The sequence below is a fragment of the Dryas octopetala genome, chromosome 6 (assembly GCF_963921425.1).
Source record: "Dryas octopetala chromosome 6, drDryOcto1.1, whole genome shotgun sequence".
NCBI classification, from domain to species: Eukaryota; Viridiplantae; Streptophyta; class Magnoliopsida; order Rosales; family Rosaceae; genus Dryas; species Dryas octopetala.
This window is the reverse complement of record NC_141371.1, coordinates 13047385-13067891: the sequence shown is the minus strand read 5'-3', so window position 1 is coordinate 13067891 and position 20507 is coordinate 13047385. Positions and strand designations below refer to the sequence as shown.

The window sequence follows — 20507 nt, the reverse complement described above, 5'->3', positions numbered from 1 at the left end:
CTTACAGAAACTAATAGAAATAACACAGGGATGAGGTTCACAAGTTAGAGCTCTCATTATCCCACATCGGAAATCTAGAGAGTAATCAAGCGGTATATAGAGCGCATTATAGGACCAGTGGTCACGACCTTACTTGAACAGGATCTGTTCTATAGTAACGTACCTCTGTATCCTTGAGTTCTAAGGAGACAGGAATCTAGATCTGGTGGATGAATCATGACCGTTCGATCAGAGCGTGATTAACAGCTTCGTGGTCCCTGGACCATACTTGCAGTAGAGGATCGTTCTCAGCTAGGTCTCCTGGCTGGGGTGGTCGCACGGTTGTCTGACAGGTTTCCCCTCTTTTTTCAATTTCATTTTGTAGCAGCAGTTTCATTCACTTCATCACCGAGCTTTTCTTCTTCAAATTATTTGTGCAAAAGATTGTAATTTTCTCTTTTGTAAAATATTGAGATTCTTTAATAATAAACGAGAGCTTCTAGATACCACTAATTTCATTCCACACTTTTTTTAAATTTTGTTTTTATTTCCCTGGAAGGTCTTATTTTGCCTTTAAATAAAGGCTTTTTATCACCAATGATCTCTTAATTTTCACTTAAATATCAATTTGGTCTTTAAAGTGTATTTTTAATTAATATTATCCTTCTGTTGTATTTCGTCCGAATTTCTATAAAAAATTGTCATGTGCAGTGTACGTGACTTTTTCTTAAGGCCAAAATCGTCTTTACATGTCTCATAACCACCTAAAATGACCTTACAAATTCTTTAATTCCAAGTATATCCTTAAAAGAGATTAAAAAATGATCCCCAACCCGAATCTTAACACACTCTTTAAGACATTTTTACTCCTAAAAAAAGATTTCGTGCAGTGTACGTGACCATTTTATACTGCAATTCAAACGCAATTGAACAAATAAGCAACATTGATGTGCGGTGGTAAATATAGAGGACCAAATTGAATGAAAATGCACTTTAAGGACTAAATTGATATTTTGGTCAAAGTTGAGGAACCATTTGTGATAAAAAAAAATTAAAAAAAATAAATAAAAAAAACTTAAATAAAAGAGTACTTTTTTTTAGATAATGAATATAAAATCTACTTTTGGACTATTAATGATAAATTAACCCACTTACTTTATCCAAAGGCTTAATATTTGTTTTACCCCCTCGAAGTTTCATTCATGTCTCATTTTACCCCCTAAAATTTGTTTTATCCCACTTTACCACTTAGAATTCCTTTTTGTGTCCCACTTAACCATTTTATGTCAACTCGTCAACCAATCCGTCAATTTTGATGACGTGGCAGGGGTATTTTCATTTTTTCACCTTAGTTTTATCCACTTGAACTCTAATTAGCCACCTAGACCATATGTAGGCTACTACATGTACAAAAAATAATAAAATATTTTAATATTTTAAAAAACTTTAAATCATTTTTAAAAAAATCTCTATCTCCTTCCTCCCTTCCCTTCCCCACCCCAAACCACCATATTCTTCATTGCCGATAGGAGGGAGGGAGGAGAGATGTGGGTTTTTGGAGAGGGAGGGAGGAGAGGCAGAGAGAAAAAGAGGAAAGAGAAAGTGAGAGAAACAATATGGGGAGGGGTAAGGTGAGGCAGAGGGGGTGGGTCAGGGCTAGGAGGGGGCAGGGCTGAGTGCTAGAATGGGGTGTGACGACGAGGGTGAGGGTGGGGGTGGGGGGAAGGGCAGGGCTGGGTGGGGGAATGAGGTGTACGTGGCAAAGGGAGGGGCGAGGTTGGGTGGAGGAAGGAGGTGTTGCAAGGGAGGGGAGGGGAGGGGAGGGGAAGGGGCGGGGTTGGGTGGGAGGGCAACGAGTGGTAGAGATTTTATTTCTTTTAATATTTTAAGTTTTTAATGTTTTTTAATTAAATTAAAGAATTTTTTGAATAATATAATTTTTTTTGTCTAAATGAATAAAAAGACGAAAATACTCATGCTACGCCACTAATTTTAATGAATTGGTTGACAAAGTGGATGAAAAAAAGTTAAGTGGAATACAGAAAAGAGTTATAGGTGGTAAAGTATGACAAACAAAAAATTTAGGGGGTAAAGTGAGATATGAATGAAACTTTGAGGGGTAAAACAAATTATATGCCTTACCTAAATAATAAAAAAGTCCACCTAATTAGTTTAAAACCTACCTTTAAAAAAAAAAAAAAGGTTGTTGTCTCTCTCTTCAATCTTCTTCAACCTCTCTCTTTAATTTCCTATCTGATCTCCTCTTTGATTTCTGTCTCTCTCTGTCTCTCTCTGTTCTCTCCCTGTGTTGTTCTCTCTTTGTGCTGCTCTTTTATCCCCTGCTCTCTCTTCTCGTCTACTCTTTCTCTTTATGTCGATCGCATTGGGCTACGTACCCAATTTGTTAGATTACTGTGTAATTTTTATTTTTTAATTGCATCATCATATCACGTATCACGTGTAAGCATTTGGTAAGCATTTGTTTTGTATTGACTTATTTGTAATTTTATGAACAATACTTGGGTCACCCCTTGGGGGTACCTCAAGGTCACTCCACCCTCCCAAATTCTGATTTTGGCAATGCCGGTGTATGATCGGAACCGTTCACTTTTTAGATCACCTATTATAGATCTTCTTTACAAAAAATTAACTCAATCGGAAATCATTTGGTTATATAACTGATGTCGATTAAATAAAAAAAATCAACGGTTTGGTAAAAAAATCAATCTTTAATTGAAAACCATCTATTTTTTTTATTTAATTAACAACAGTTATATAATCAAATGATTTCCAATTGATTTGATTTTTTGCAGAGATGATCTATAATAGGTGATCTAAAAAGTGAACGATTCTGATCATACACCGACATTGCCAAAATTAAAATTTGAGGGGATGTGGTGACCTTGAGTACTCCCAAGGGGTGACCCAAGTATTGTTCATTTTAAAAAGTAAGACAGCAACGTATATGTTTTTGGGCCGGTTGTTAAGATCCGCCATTCACTTTATTTCATTTTTGTCAATGATGAGTAAATTAGTATTATGAAATAGTACATTCTAATACATAATTATAAAACATTTTATTAATTTTTCTGTAAATGACCCTTAATATAAAAAGATGATACTACGCCAAATTCATAGTACGCCATAATCATCTCTCAACCCAAATTTTAGAAAAGTACCATGATCAACAAAGATAAAACCCCACTACATAAAATTATCCAAAAACACATTTCCTGCACGTCAACCACATACGCACAACTCATTTGAAAATAATAGTAATCATAAGGACATGGTTTTTTACAGTTCTACTTCTTTCCAAAACAGAGACAGCTGTGGAAAAATGCAGTGACTTTAAGTCTTTAACAGGGAAAAGAAATGAGGGACATCAAAAATTGATCACAAGTTCTTAATTAGAAACAAAGGTGTCCATCAATCCATTCAAAGGTATGAACAGTTTACTCAAAAACTTCAAGATAATTACTACTCTTATGGCTTTGCAAATGACTCATCAAGTTCTATATATAAGCTTATTAAAATTGATAGCCATTACCTAATAACTGATAACGATAAATTAGGATGTGACAAGCAGTCTTAACATGTGACCACTATTTAGATATATAGTCATACCCACATTGTTTAGCTATTGTGAAAATCTGCGTTTATGTGAAAAATATACATGAGCTCATCATTACTATAGATGATTATGTATGTAATATCAACACATTCCCTGATAAAATTATATGGGCAACTCAAATTGCATTATAACAACAAAGATTTAAGTGGTTGCATATAAATCAGTATAAATGGAGATAGTGTACAAATCACCCACCTGGCTTAAGCAGATGTACAACAATTTTCAACCTCTGAGTAGATCATCATCAGCCTCTAGAAGACATGAACCTATTCTAATCAGACAGCAAACCAGAGAAACGTAAAACTCAGTCTACATCCACAAATGAAGTACAATCAATGTCTTGAAAGGTGATTCTACCCATGTATAAATCATGTATGTGATCAGGACAAACAGGGAAGCACTTCAGATTGAGACTTTCATTAATTGCACCCATTCCAGGGACCCATTTCTTTTCATCCATGGGGTTCACATTCAAGCGATTTTGCAATAATCGTACACGATAAACAACAGTATCAGTTCTGTCACAGAAATGAGCAACACAAGAATATGGAGGCTCATCATAAGCTAATCTAATCAAAGCCAAAGATAACGCTCCATCCACAGGTTTTGGATCAGAAAGATTTTTATCTCCCATCATTTTTACCTCCCTTTCTGTGGGGAAGTGCACTTCTTCATTTCCATTTATATCAAAGACTTTCAAATCTTTAGTAAAATGTTTCATGGCTTCACGTTTGGTGGATTCATGTTTTTCTGCTAGAGTCAAGATACAGGAGAACCTCAAGTGATAAGTTACAACAGTTTTGACCATCTTGAAGTTATGACAACAGCAGTAAAAATCAAGCCATCTTCTCCCTACACCCGCATACCACTTAATGATATCAGAATCTTCAAGAGCAGTTAAAAAAGTGATTGGCCGAGGACGACCCATATGATTTGTAAACCCAGTCAACCTAACCATCTTCCTAATAAGTTCTATGGGTGCATCAGCTTTCACACAAAGCTTTGATAAATCCTCAACTGTTCTCTTAGCATATTTCTGCTCTGCTTCTTCTTCTGCTCTCCTTTCTTCTTCCTCGAGTGCCTTTATAGCTTTGATTGGGTTCAAATGCTTGTCTACTTGCTCTTGAAACTTATCATAAGCATCAACAAGCTCTTGAGGCAGTTGATCTCTAATGTGCCTCAAAGAGAGAAAAGTACCAGCTGATAGATTACGGTGCCAATCCCAACGCTCCTCCAAAGACCCAAGGAACTCTTGCACCACCTCGTCAGCCCAGGTTCTGAAGATTTCTCTGACTTCATTCTCAATTTGATATTCCATTTTAAAGCCATTGCTTCTCTTCAACTTCTTAAAAACATTACTCATTATTTTCAATCCTAATTTCTTCCTATTCCTCTCTCTAGCATTTTTCAATTCTTGAGCTCTGACTTCCTTCTGTCTTCGGTACTTTTTTCGTGCTCTGATAGCCTTTTCTGACATAGGAGCATGCAAAACTGAAGGTGTAACTGCCCGTAATTCCATGCCCATAAAATCAATCTTCTCAGACACTGCACTATGAATAGCTGTTTTAATCCTATCCACTTTCAATTCCAAACTCCCTTCTAAGTACTTCACAACCCAGTTCTTCAAATCCATAGTCAACATCTTAGACCCCGATGTTATAACTAATATCTCATCCAAGTACCTAACCGCATATATCTTCACTGGTTTATAAAAAACACCATCCTTCGAAGCAAGCTCATTCGAATCAAATTTGGGATGCTCTTGATTCTTCTTTAGACGCATTTCTTGAATTTCTTTGTCAAACCCATTAAAGTAAATATTTATCAAAATTGAACTCAACCCACTTTCCTGAGGAAACCCTCTCCCAAAGCAACAACTACCCAGTTCAATTTTCACCACATCACATTCAAACAACCTCTTTATAATACTAATCAAAATCCCATCTTCTATTTTCTCTTGCATAAACAAGCATAACTTACTTACATGTTGCTGATCAAACTTTTCGCGGTTAAAGCTAACACAAAACCACCAACTGGGATTTTCAACAGAGTTCTTAAGGTACCTAATGGCCGTGTGGCGGCCCATATTAACACGACCACCATAAGAAAATGTCACAAAGCGTTCATCATAAACAATGCCCAATACCATCCTAACAGCTTCAATCAAAACCTTCAGTTTCAAGTTAGGAAAAATCAAGCACTCACCTCTGTTTCTTGGGGCCGCCATTGCAACACTACAAGCTCCAAGATCTAACCGATTCTCGCGCAGCTCGCGACCCATTTCGTGGACTGAGAACTGTTTGGAAACCGAGTCAAGAAGAAGGGACGGCTTGAGGCCATTGTGGGTTTGTGGGGCGGTGAGGTTTTGGCAGGCAGTGAGGAGGACAGAGGGCAAAGCGATGACGTTTTGGAGGAGGTTGGCGAATTTTCCATGAGTGTACTGGCTGAGAACCAAGGCTTTGAGTTGGGGTTCTGAAAGAGGGTCTGTGGAGTTTGAGCTTGGGTTTGGTGCTGAAGTTGAGAAGAATTTTAGAGAAATGCAAAGTGAAGGTTTTGCAAAAAATGGAAGGGTTTTTGTTCTTCTGAGGTTTATGAGCATTGAAGCAAAAACTTGCACTTCGAAATTGGCTTGGGACTTGGGTATTGTGACAGAGGAAAGCTTTGGAGTGAGATAGGGAGTGCCAGGAGTTCCTTTATGGGCCTATGGAGTATGCCAATTGGGCTTTTGGCCCCACTGAGTGTCAACTTGCCAAGACCGAGCTAGCAATTAAGGCCCATTTAGTTTGCAATTCAAAACCTGTCTTTAAACATTTTTCTTCATTCGGTGGCTAAAAAAAAAAAAACATTTTTCTTCATTCTTCTCTATAAATATTGTGGGTGAAAACTAGGGGTGTGATTTGGATTGGAAAATTCGAATCCAACCGATTCCAATCAGAAAATTTCCAATTTTGGAACTTCTGAATCAAATCCGAAATCTGAAAATGCCGAATTTCAAAAATTTCGAAAAAAATTGGATTGAAATTGGAATGTATCTGTAAATTCCGATCCAATCTGAAATTTTTCAACGGCATTCCGATTCAATATTTCTGAAATTAGAGAAAATTACAGATTTAGTCCAGTTATTTTATACATAGTTCAATTTTGGTCCACAATCTTTTTTAAGTTCTGTTTTGGTCCACTAATTGTTCTACTTGTTCAATAAAAGTCCAGATTTGTTTTCTCAAATTTGGTCTGCCTTTTACCCTATCAAATCTCACCCAAATTCAACAAACATATACTTGTTTTAAAGCTATGCATTTCTTCTTTACAACCATATAAAGATCATTCAAATTGGAGTTCTAAAACTCAAGATAATTGACTCCAAAGTAGGGTACCCGAAACTGTCAATTTTTCAAACTTCACCCAATCTCAATTCTCTTAGATTATAATACTCCAAATTTGTTTTTATGACTAAGAAATGATGAAATATAACTTATACTTCAATTATAATTGAAGAAAACACAACCCAAAAGATTTAAAGTCACAAATATTGACATTTATTGAACAAATGAAACAATTAGTGGACCAAAACAGAACTTAAAAAAGATCGTGGACCAAAATTGAACTAGGTATAAAATAAGTGAACCAAATCTGTAATTTTCTCTTCGAAATTATGTCAATTTATTCTGTATTTATATTAATATTATCTCATTTATTTACTTTTTCACTGTATGTTTCATTAATTTGTTATTTATTTCAAACATACACATACATATATATTTAAAAAAATAACTAATACTATTAATATAAACATATGTACATTATAAATATATGTGTATCATAATAACATAAATGCTAACAAAAACACCCACATTTTTTGTACATGTAATTACTAATTTTTTTTTTTTTACTAATAACAAAAGGTAACGTGAAGATTCCGATTTTTTATCTTAAAATTTCAAATTTTTATCCGACAGTTTCGAAAATATGATATTTCGAAAAATTTCGAGAAATCCGAATTGGAATGAGATGTTGAAATTCCGATTTTTTGGAATCGAAATTTCATTCCGAAATTTTTTAGATTGAAATTAGAACACTCTATTTTCGATCCAATCCGTCCAAAACACACCCCTAGTGAAAACAAAAGATAATATCCGAAAAAAAACACCAAACGGACTCTAAATTTTGGAAAACTTTTTAATTTATGGGATGTACTTATCAGATTTTAAATTTTAGTATGAATTTAGAAACTTTCATAAAAGCTTTTGCAAGGATTGAGAGTACACTTGTCAACTGTTAGGTTTTAGGTATACAAACTAAGCCCCAATTTGACTATAGAAACTTTGTTATTAGGCAAACAAGTGAGATCATCTGACCTGGAGTCCTTTATGGGCTAATATAACATTGCATATTTATTTGCCCATAGGGTAGGCCTTAGGCTCTAGGATTTTTTGGTTAGAAAGTAACTTTGTAGAAGTCCGAAGGCAGGTCCCAAAGACTCAAAGAGGAGTCAAAACCCAACAAATAACAAAAAGAGAAAACAAAGATCCAAAAAAAGAAACCAAACTAAAAGTCCAAACAACAAGCAGCAACTCCAAGCTAAGCAAGGAGGAAAGCAAGTCGATCAAATAACCAACGGTGCATTTGAGGGAGGGCAACCGTGTATCTTATTTCATTTTATGCTTAGGAATGTTTGACTACTAACAGTCCACAAGTGATTTACTTCCCCAAAGTCTTGAGTTTCAACTCAATGTTTGGCCCTTGGAAAAATCTAGAATAGGGCATCATGCATAATACAATCTACTCTCACAAAATTAGGATGAGACATATTCTCATAGTTAGGTTGTATGTTACTTTTTGTGAGACAAATGTTGAAGTTGTGTGGCTCGATACAAGTTAATGGATGTGAAAAAGAATCTCATATCAGAAAAGTATCGTGACGATCAACAAAATATAATTTAGGATCTACTACTAATAGCATTGAGACATTTTGAGATAAAATTCCACACCTAAATAGGTCTACTAGTCCTCACGCAGCTCAAATGGTGGACCTAGATAGTTTATACCAATATCAGTTTATAGAGTGTTCTTCTACTAAGGTTGGATACTTGGATCTAATTGTGATTATATATCATCATTCATTATTGTTCAAAATTCATCCCCTTGTTAGAACAATTTTAATTAATAAAATTTTCTTAAAAAACAACAAAAAGAATGCCAACCACGGTCACCACTCCCCGGTGCTCGACAAAGGGGATATTAACATCTACCATGCTGGCCAAAGATTATTTTTAAAAAAAAAAAATCTGAATTTTTTTGTCTTTTTGGAATAATTTTATTTAAAGTTAATATTGTAAATAAAAATTTTATTGGAACATGAGTCCGGTAAGCAAAATATTGAGGGCAAATAGAATAATTTATCAAAAAATAAAGAATAATGCTATATTTACCACATTCTTATACCATATTTTTATATCATCTTACGTGTCATTATTTTACTGAACAAAGTTTTTTTTTTTCTTTTTGGATTTTTGTTTTTCTTTTTTAGTGTCCAATGCATGAATGCCATGTAAGATGCCACATAAGGTGGTATGAAATTATGGTATAAAAATGTAAGATGTTTAGTACTACTAAAAAATAAATGGGACTTATTTTGTTTTCCAATCTTGACCTTGGTAATTGGTACAATGACTGAAAATATCTAAAATCAAAACTTTTGACTTTTTTAATAGTGTTTTTCCACCAGCCCTCTGGACAAGTACTGGCTCTTCTTGTCCCACTCTAATAGTCGGTAACAAAATAAAAAATAAAAAAAATCCAGCCACGATTTTTCTGTCCTCAACTGATAGTGGAAGGCAATGAAGTTTCCCGGAAAGTTGGAATCCTGGAAAAGGTCCAAACAGGACAACTAGCATGGGGGGGAAAAAAAAAAAAAAAAAAGCCACCCCTATATAAAATTTGATTGTTTTGTTCTAATTATTTTATATTGAAAATTTTGTTTCTTCCTTTCCTACTGATTAAAGGACATTTTCAAAACAGTAATAATCCAAAAACAAGATGGTGATTGTTGTTGACATGTTGTGGAGGAGCATATTATACGTTCTTTTCACTCATCCCCATCATTAAACAAGTAAACAAAAGAAAACGTCCACTCTCTGCCAAACCGGCCCATATTCCATGATTTGTCAATATCTTCCCAGAAAATGATAAAAACAATTAGAATAGTATTTACTTTCACCAAATTCCTTTATTATATTTACATGATGCGATATTATTTCATTTATTTATTTAAAATAAGTTAAATATTGATATGTATATTATACTAACATATTATTCCGTAAGCAAATTTAATAAAAAAAATTTGATCAGCCTAACATTATTAAGACAATTAATGTTGCTTTTTTTTTTGTGGGGCAAAACAATTGATGTTTAATATTATTTTCACTTTGATTTATTTGGTCTTTAACATTATGTAAGCATTAATATCAGTTGGACTAATAATAAGGTGGGATGGAAAATGGAAATCTAGAAGGTGTCTAATGTGTACTTATCTTTATGCATAAAGGAAAAAAATGTGTACTTAGTCCTCAAACGTAGCCTTCATAGTACATGTTTTTCACGCAGTTTTTAAAGTAATTAAATAATTTTTAATCTCTATATTATGAAATGAAGTATTGAGTTCATATCTCATAGATAATAGTTGTTGATCAATAAAAAAAAATTTTGATTTAATTAAATTTTGAAATATTAACCTTTGAAGTGAACTTGAAAAATGGACCGTTCGAATTATAAAGTTATATCATCTGATGAGCCTATTTTAATGTTATAGAGAAAAATACTATTAAATCACAAACTAGTTAATACTTGAGCACTACAATACATATATATATTTATATACAACATGTATATAAAACTCGATTTCTTTTACAGTGTGTTTAGATAGAGAAATTTAACTCGATATTTCATTAAAAGTCAGAATTTGAGAAATGAAAATCTCAAATTCCCTTGTTTGACCTCATTAACACGGAAATCTTAGAATTCTAAGCAGAAAAAATTATGAAATTTGAGAGTCATAAATTCTGACTTTAAATTCCACCTAAATAGGTGTCATTTCCAAATTTCATGACATTTGAGATTTGAAGAAAAAAGACCCACCCACCACAACCACATCTAGACTTGGATCCTTTGCCAGTTTTCTTCCTAATAGACTATACCTAACTTTTGATCTCAGCCCTCTAATAATCATTTGTGACTTAGATCTTGTCACATCTACAAACTTTTTTTTTTCCACAAATAATATTAAGAAATTAAAAGATTAGAAAAACAAAAAATCATAAAGCCAACTGCCCACCCATCTCCACTCACGCCACCTCCAACCACTCTTATCCGAGAAACTATTCTGTATAACCGCTATATTGACACGTGGTATAACCAGTCTATTTGTTATAATATGAGTGGATGTTATTAATATTATACCCTACTAATATAAACACATCGTCTAGTAATACCCTTACACGTTGAATTAGTTATACCACGTAGCGATATATCGGTTATATTACGTAGCGGTATATCGGTTATACCCTATAATTTTTCCATAACCTCCTCCCCTTTCTTTTTCTCTCTGATTTCTTTCTCTAAACTCTCTCTCACTTCCCTCTAGCTGCAGCCGTTGCAGCTTTGCCATTTTTTTTTTGTAACAGTTACGATTGTGATTGGAATATGTTGGGCTAAATCTTTGTTTGGTCTGCCATTTGGGATCTCCATCAATCTGATCCCAACCTGATTTGCAAGTTTATTATAAGAAAATGCAATTAATGGAGATGTTTTTTTTGTCTTTCGTTGCTGGGCTCTTGGAATTGAAGAAAAAAAAAATCAATCTTGTGAAGAAATTTTAATATGCAGAGAAGAGATGAGGAGTATATAGAGAGAAGAGAAGAGAGAATTGAAGGGAGAGACGAGTGTGGTCGGAGACTCAGAGGAAGGGGAAGGTGGTGGCGTGGGTGGGTAGTCGGTGGGGCTTTAATTAAAATTTGTAATTCATGTCATTTACAAAATTCTATATACATATATCCAAACAATAGAAAATGTAATTTATAGAAATTTAAATAACGGAATTTTAAATTCTATCATTTATGAATTTATATGAAAATTAAAATTCTTTCGTCCTAACACACTATACTAGTATATATGCATGTTATATATTGTCCTCAATTTTTTTGACAATTGATCAGCCTAACCAAACACACTGTACTGATCATAATTTGATCAGCCTAACATTATTAAGACAATTAATGTTGCTTTTTTTGTGGGGCAAAACAATTGATGTTTAATATTATTTTCACTTTGATTTATTTGGTCTTTAACATTATGTAAGCATTAATATCAGTTGGACTAATAATAAGGTGGGATGGAAAATGGAAATCTAGAAGGTGTCTAATTTGTACTTATCTTCATGCATAAAGAAAAAAAATGTGTACTTAGTCCTTAAACGTAGCCTTCATAGTACATGTTTTTCACGCAGTTTTTTAATTAAAATATAATTTTTAATCTCTATATTATGAAATGGAGTATTGAGTTCATATCTCATAGATAATAGTTGTTGATCAATAAAAAAAATTTTGATTTAATTAAATTTTGAAATATTAACCTTTGAAGTGAACTTGAAAAATAGACCGTTCGAATTATGAAGTTATATCATCTGACGAGCCTATTTTAATGTTATAAAGAAAAATACTATTAAATCACAAACTAGTTAATACTTGAGCACTACAATACATATATATATATTTATTTATAACATGCATATAAAATTCCTTCTTCCAAACACATAATTTGATATTTCACGCAGTACTGATCAAATTATGTCCTCAATTTTTTGTTTTTTGTTTTAAGCTTCTTTCCTACCAACCAACCACTATATGCATATGTATAAGCACATAATTATTTAATACCAAAAATCTATTGTATTATGTAGGAACACGGATGTTTTATATGCAGAAAATGACTCTGGTAGTTGTTTAATTGTTAAATGAAAGACATGGGTTTGTTCAGAAAATTATTTTTTCTTTTTGGACAAAGATTCAGAAATTTTTTTTTTTCTGGGCGAATAGAAAAATATTATTGAATATTCTTTTTTGTTTGAGAAAGATATTATTGAATATTCAATTGCCTCACCATTTTAAATATTATAAGATTTAAAATGTAAATGGAAGGCCATTTAGGGAGGATCTAAATTGAGGACTTAATTTGGTGACCACATGTGAAGTTTATTTTGCAATGTGATTTTATGATTTAAATTGTTTATTTTCAAGTATTATTTCTGTAAAAAAAAGTTATTCAAATTGAAATATCATTTTAGTTAGTGAATTTTGATTAAATAGACAATTCAAATTATGGGACAATATTACGAGTCTAACTCCAACAATATAGTCCTCAAGTAAAGTGCCCAGCTCATGTTAGAATTTGTAAGATAAATTAATACTAACTTGCTTCAGTCAGAACATATACCTTTAAGTAATATTACAGAAAGACTAAACTTTTCAAGACATTCTTTGTGTACATTCTTATAAGTTATAACCAAGTAAAATAAACAGTTGGTACCACAAGATTTTTTTGGTAGGAATGCTAGACTATGTATTAAAAATTATGTATATAATTATTAAGCAAGGAATCTTACATGTGTTTAAACTTTAAACAAATGATTGAAAATGATGCCAAGCATAAAAGAGAAACCGATATTCCAAATTGAACAAGACTGTACGCTACCTGCAACTACTGTAATTTGATAATCATATTATATTAATCAAATTAGACCAACTAGCTGAATTCCACCTTCACTTATTTCTCAAGGAAAAAGGACACAAATTTTAAGGTCAATTTTATTTCAAGACATATATTTAGATTCGTATTGACGAAGAACATTTATGTATAATTTATATCAATGTGGGATAATTCGTCACCTCTGTCAAGATTTCTGTTAAAAAAAGACCATGTGCCAGTTACATGACTTGATTAGTTTAAAGGGGTAAAATGATCATTTCCTATGTTTGACCATTTAACTTTAAAAAAATTCATTTTATTGTTTGAAGTAGATATAATTCCATATCTGCGCAAGATGAAGATCAATGGGTGTGTGAGTTTTGGTGGGTTTGGATGGGTGTTTGAACTCTGTTTGGTTGGTTGCTGAGGGCTGGAGTGAGATATGGCACTAGAGGTGATGAAGAAAACACAATTTTTTTTATTTTTTATTTTTTAAATTTGAGGTGAAAAGACTTTTATCTCCTTTGACCGATTAATCGATTAATGAAAGTTAGAAATTATCCTACGATTATTAACACAAGTAAACACAAATTAGTAATTTTTAAACTAATGTATTTTGGAGTAACTCAAGAACCAAAATTGTATTTTACCCTATAATTAATTCTCATAGATCTCATAGAGCTATACAAGTTTGAGTCTTTTTCATATCAAATATCCAATTGGGTATCACTCCTCAATAGAGCACGAAATCTTGTGAAGTACGTGCAATCTACATTTCTAGGTTCATCTTGAATACCTAAGAACACTAACTATTGCATTCTAGTAATACCTTCTAGGATTTCTTGTATATATACTCAATCTCTTAAATGAGAAGACCACGTCAAATCCGTATGCATTATAAGACCAGAATACTAAAATATTCTAATTGTGATACGCTTTGACCAATATTTGTAGTTATATGGTGTTTTTGTAAGGCTCGCTATATTCACACTTATGAAATGTTCAAGTACTTTCTCAATATGATTGGTTGAATTAATACTAGTCCATCAAATGTTTGAAGAAAAATCTTGGTTCATAATATAACTTTGGCTTTCAAATCATTTTAGAATTCTCTTAGCATGTTGTCTACATACAGATAAATAGTGGCATATCCATTTCATGTGCTCTTAGTATAAATGTACATATCGGCATATCGCACTCATTGATTTTAAAATCAGGAGTTGCAAAACAACCAACTTACAGATCTGGCTCTCCGCCACTCATCCTTGGCGGAGAGCTGAAGAAACCAACCCTTCCACCATCTCCACCACCCTCAAACTACGACCCAACACCAGAAAATGCAAGAAAATAAAACTCACTCCCTTAAAGTTTATTGTTTCAATTTACCTCTTGTAAGTTTTTTTTGTGTCTCACATAACCTGAAGTCATCAAGTCTGTCCATTCCCCCGTTTGAATTGCTAATGTGGCGTCTATGTGGCATGAGATAAATTGACTATGGAATTGACTGAGTTGACGGTTTCAGGTTATATGAGACACGGGAGAAACTTACATAAGATAAATTGAGACAATAAATTTTAAGAAGGTAAAATGAGACGAAACTATAATTTCAGGAGGTAAATGTGTAAATAAGTCTTTTATTTATTGGTCAAATTACAATTTTGATCCTATAACTCTATAAGTTGTCATTTCTCACTTTAATCTCCATCTTAATTACTGGTTGCAATTAAGGTCAGAAAAATTAAGATTTTGGCCAATAATGCAAAACTATTTCAATGTTTCACGTACGTATAAGAAGTGCTTTAGGGTAGCATAAATTATTGAAATAACCTTATACGTGAATTGGTATGGGAATTTAGGAAGTTGCTATTGGGATTTGATGCCATATATTTGGGTTATCAACCATGAATATGTAATTATGTAGTTCATAAATTGGCTAAGTTTAGTATTGATCTTTCTCATCCTTTGATGTGGGTAGAAAATGGTCCTATGTCGCTTACATCTTATTTGAATCATTATGTAATTGCTTGGAGAAAGTTTAAAAAATAAATCGCCTACAGACCTTTTTCTCAAAAAAAAAAAGAAAAACCTTTTATGTGAGCATTCTATTAATTAGTTTGACAAAAATTCTAATTTGACCTTAATTGAACTATTAATTGATTACAAAAATACAATTTATAAAATTATAACTATATACGAACTTAGGCTAAAACTTACATATCTTTTGTTATGTTGTATACAACAAAGGATAGGATAGGTAAGTTCTTCTCACAAACTTAATTATAGCCCAGACTTGTAATTTAGGTTTTTTTTACTCCCACAATACTAATAGAATATTAAATACTCAAAACACACTATGCATGCCTCTCGGGCTTGACTAAGTGCAGAGGGAGAAGTAAAAAAGAGTTTAGACTAGGATACATCAATCTACGAAAAATGATGATGTGGCGATCCCTAGATTCTTAAATATTTTAGAAAAAAACACTTCCAATTCCAATTTAATGACGCGTTGGTGTCACTACTTGGTGGTTCGAAAGTTTTTTTCTTAAATGAAATGGCAAAAATACCCATTTTTGTGGCAAGGATGACCACATTAGAATTTAGACTTGATTGTAATCAATTCAAAACGAGGATGGCTATGTATATGTTTTAAAAATACATGAATGAAATTGGAAACCATAACAAATTATAGGGACTAAAAGTGTTAGGATGGTTATTTGTACCCACCTTTTACTATCAACACCTAAAACCATTAAACATAAACTTTTACCCTTTTAATTTTTAGAGTTGTGGAGGAGATAGAGACCCACCATCTCCTCCACCTTAGCTCTCTCTCTCTCTCTCTCTCTCTCTCTCTCTCTCTCTCTCATTGATAACAAAGAAGGCTGACAAGGTTGTTGACCTCTTTTGTTTCCAATTTGAGTGAGAGTGAGAGAGAGAGAGAATATGAGGGTTGAGGAGAGGAAAGAGGTGGAGGTGGTGACATAGGGAGGAGTTGTCGACAAAATCACCGGCCGGCCAAAGGTGGAGAATGTGGTGGGCGGGTCTCTCTACAGTCTCTACCTCCTCCCTCATTTCCAAAATCCAAAGCGATTGAAAAGTTACTTTTTAACAAATTTTTTTAGGTAAGTATATTGAGTAAAAAGTGGATACAATGAACCCTCGACAAATGAGGTAAAAAACGAGACAAGAAATAATATGCATATAAGAGTTTTTTTTTCTTTTATTAAAAATTAATAATTTAAAACAAGTTATTAGATAATAAAACGAGTATGTGTAAGATTTTAAGTTAATAAAAATATGTACCATTTGACTAATCTAAAAACAGTAAACAATGATTCATAATTAGTTCCTCGTATAAGTCATTCTATTATAAAATATAGATAAATAACCTCTAATTCCATACAAATTTAAGGGATTTGGGTTAGAAACCTTATTTTCTTAAGGCATAAATTCAAAAGATAATTAGGTTGAGATTCTTTAAAAAAATAATTTTTAGATGAAGATCGAAAATATTTTAAAATTTATAAAAAAAAAATTTTTGATTCATAATAAAATCGTTTAATGTATAAATTTTTTTTTAATTCATAATAAAGGCTTTTTAATTTATAAAAAAAAATTTAATTTATAAAATTTTTTAAAAAAACCTGAACATTTTGTTGTCCTCGACAGAAATTCAATGTGAAACCACGTATTTGTACGTGAAATGACATTTCAAACATTTTAGTTCACTACAATTTAGTCCACCTAAATGCCTGTGAGGCTATGTAAGGACTTCTTAGGTTCAATGTTCCTTGTTTTCTGGTTGAAAAAGGAAGATTCAATCAATGTTCATTATTGTGTTCCCAACCTTCAAAAAGTAGAAAATTAAAAAAACTAAAACTAAAAGAAAACGAAAAAAAAGAAGAACAAAAAATCAGAGCATAATATCCATCATCTATATTCCAAATCTAACAATAGCTGAATAGCATATTTCTCTTTGCACTCATCATATACAAATTGTTGAAGAAGATTTCCATCATTTAAATGGCGAGTGCATACACAATTTCTCAAGTTTGAGATCGACCAATCTAAGCCGTCCGATCCTTTTGATCTGTTTCAATCTTCTTCAACATACCGTGAAACCATACATCCATCATCCCAATAATCAAAATTAAAAAGTTAAAAAGAGAATCCGAAAAAAAAAAAACAAAAAGACTTTTATGACCCCTTGACATGAGGAGAAACATCATCCATCACGTGATCATCATGATCTCTGCAGCTCCATCATACGAGAAAAGTCCTCGAAGCAGACGAACCCGTCCCCGTTCTTATCCACCCCGTCTATCATGCGCCGGCAATCCTCTAACGTGCACCGCTCGTCCCCTATCGCCGTGAACACGCTCAAAAGCTCCTCCGCCGATATTTTTCCGTCGTGATCCGTGTCGAAAACATCGAACGCCTCCCGGAGCTCCGAGTCGCCGGCCGGTTCACAAGCCGGTCCGACCCGGCTCAACAGAGCCTCGAGGCTTATGCAGCCGTCCCCGTCCCGGTCCACCTCGCTCAGCATCAACGTCACCTCTTCCTGGCTCGGCGGGTCTGCTCCGAGCCGGCTCAGAAGAGCTGCGAGCTCTTTTCTCGACACCATTCCGTCGTTGTCCCTGTCTATGAGCTTAAACGCCTGCGCCATCTCGAGGTGGATATCGGCCGAGAACTCGGACCAGTCACCCGATATTTCGGGCAAAACGCTGGTGGGGGTCCCGATACCACCGGCTCCGGCCCCGGTTCCGGGCTTGTGGGTCGACGAGAGGGAGTCTGAGGACGAGGACGACGCTGTTCCGGACCCGAAAGATGGTGGGTCGGAGCGGGAGACCGCGGACCGGTCCTTCTTGGACCGGAAGAGGCGTTTTGGGCTGAGGTTTTTGGGGTATATATTCATGAGCTTCATGGCGGAAATGAAAACCCAGATGAGGAAAAAGGATGGAGAGAGAAATGGAGAAGGAGGAGGAGAGAGAAGGGGATTGATGGTAAGGAGAGAGGAAGGGGTGAGGGGTTAAATGGTGGGAGTGAAGGCAGAGCCATGGCAGCTTCCACGAAGCTTCGTAAGTTGAAACTTTTCATGCGGCTATTTATAATAAAGATAATTACGCAAATTCCACAGTTTTCCATTATCAATTAATTAATATCCCGTTAATTATTCTTTAATTTAATTGGAATAAATTAATAAAAAGTGGGCTTGTTTTGATTTTTGTGTGTGAGGTGAGGTCTTAATTTTATAATTACAAGGTGGGAGTGTGGGACCAACCCTTTTGGTGTGACTTTGGCGCTTGTTTGTTTGGTGGTGAGTTTGTGTTTTTCGGTTTTCGTTTCCTTCTTGTTTGGTAAAAGTGGGTCTTCTTTTCATCTTTTGTACTCACCTTTCTATTTCTTTTATAGGGAGGAGGAGATTCTTGGGTGTGTTTGGTTAGCTGGAAAATTTTGGGGGTATTTCGGTTTACCCCAATACGTGGCAGTTATTATTTACTTAGGATTCTCCTGATTGAGCGATATTTAGATTCTTGAACCATTTATGTGGCAATTTAAGCTTGTCTGTAAGCCTGTAATTGGTTGATCTAAATACATATTTTTTGATTGGTTTGACCTCTTCTGCCATAATGATTTATCATAATGTGGCATGAATTTAACTGCTTTATTTTTTGTTTCTTAATTTTAAAATCTTTAATAATAAAGATAATTGAAAGTAATGAATCACTGATTTTATATTTAGAAAATTTGAATTAAATACAAAATATTAATAGTTTTTCAACAAATCAGTAAAACACTAATTTTTTTTTAATTTAGGTACTAACCTAGAGTAAGATATTTTGAATTAGGTTACAAATTAGTTTGCTATACGGTTGTAACTGTTTCAAATTCACAAAATTCAAAATTTATAAGGGTCTAATACTTTTTATTTAGACTTTGGAGATGAAGTCCTATAACCCAAAAACTAAATATTAAAGTTTAAGCCTTGCAAATATTGAAAAATCAACAAATCAATAAAAAAGTTAGGACTGTTAAATAGTCACAGCTCGGTATAACCATATTTTTTAAAGTTGGTACATAAACTGAAATTTAGTATGTAAAGTGAAATGACATAAATATTTTGGTAATTAAAGTAAAAAAATATTCCAATTTGGTATATAAAGTCAACGAACCTTTTTATATCTGCATCGCTGATTCACAGTTAATTGTATCCAAGGTATTAAATTTCGAAATTTTCGGCGAAATTTCGCCGAAAATTTCGATTTTTTGGGACGTCGAAATCGAAACGAACATTTGTTAAGTTTTCGTGATAATTTCGCCGAAATTATCGAAATTATCGAAATTTCGCCGAAATTCTCGAAATTTCGGCGAAATTTTCGACGGTGACACAAACTCAGCCCCCGATTGCCTTAGAACTCTGTCTCTTCGCCCAAAAAACATGTAAACGCTCAAAGCCTCAAACATTAAAAAAAAACAGACACTTACATGGCTGTTTAGAGGAGAATCGCGGAGATCGACGGAGAAAAAGGGGGCGGCGGCAGGGGGGAGAAAGATGGGGCCGGCGATGGCAGAGGGGTGGCATGGGGGAGATGAGGGTGGGTTGAGGGCGCGGCAGGGGGCAGCAGAGCAGAGATCGACGAAGAAAAAGGGGGCGGCGGTGGCAGAGGGGCGACATGGTGGGTTGAGGCCGGCGGTGGCAGAGGGGCGATAAAGAAAAAAAAAACTGGAGATGGAGAGTTGGAGACTCAGTGACTCACGGCCAAACAACTTGGATATATAAATCGATGGATAATAAAAGAAACAGAAAGCTGAGGAACCCAAAGGCCAAAGCGTGTATTTTTATCTCCTCAATTACACATCCCTAGACAAGACTGATAAGAAAGGTCAAGCAAAGCTTTTTCAAGTATTAAATCTTTCTTTCTTCCTAGATTCTTTTGTCATCTAGCTAGACTAGCTCTCACTTTCTTTTATTTTTCTTTTGCCTTCAAATCTCTCTCAGTCTTACGGTCACGGGGGAAAGGAAAAGGAAGGAAAAAAAGAAGGAAAAAAAAAGGAAAAGAAAAAGAAGGAAAAAAAGGAAAAGAAAAAAGGAAAAAAAAAAGAAGGAAAAAAAAGAAAAGAAAAAAGGAAAAAAAAAAAAGAAGGAAAAAAGAAA

At 33.9% G+C, this 20507-nt stretch overlaps 2 protein-coding genes and 1 non-coding gene across 3 annotated transcripts; 1 reads left to right on the top strand and 2 right to left on the bottom strand.

The window, feature by feature from the left end:
* Positions 1-123: 123 nt before the first annotated feature.
* Positions 124-335, top strand: LOC147282527 (small nucleolar RNA U3). The gene has a single exon (XR_015123193.1). It is a non-coding gene; the product is annotated as a small nucleolar RNA U3 (small nucleolar RNA).
* Positions 336-3790: 3455 nt separating this feature from the next.
* Positions 3791-6235, bottom strand: LOC147282526 (RNA-directed DNA polymerase (reverse transcriptase)). Its single transcript, XM_086248835.1, has one exon. It carries the CDS (start codon positions 6210-6212, stop codon positions 3918-3920), a length of 2295 nt encoding a protein of 764 aa, XP_086104961.1. The 5' UTR covers positions 6213-6235; the 3' UTR covers positions 3791-3917.
* An 11032-nt stretch (positions 6236-17267) lies between these two features.
* On the bottom strand, positions 17268-18406 carry LOC147282525 (Calcium-binding EF-hand family protein). The gene has a single exon (XM_086247121.1). It carries the CDS (start codon positions 18273-18275, stop codon positions 17595-17597), a length of 681 nt encoding a protein of 226 aa, XP_086103247.1. The 5' UTR covers positions 18276-18406; the 3' UTR covers positions 17268-17594.
* Between the last annotated feature and the right edge of the window lie 2101 nt (positions 18407-20507).

What these genes read in the sequence shown, in the direction of transcription:
- LOC147282526 (XM_086248835.1), bottom strand. Translation starts at nt 6,212, where the DNA reads ATGCTCATAAACCTCAGAAGAACAAAAACCCTTCCATTTTTTGCAAAA.
- LOC147282525 (XM_086247121.1), bottom strand. Translation starts at nt 18,275, where the DNA reads ATGAAGCTCATGAATATATACCCCAAAAACCTCAGCCCAAAACGCCTC.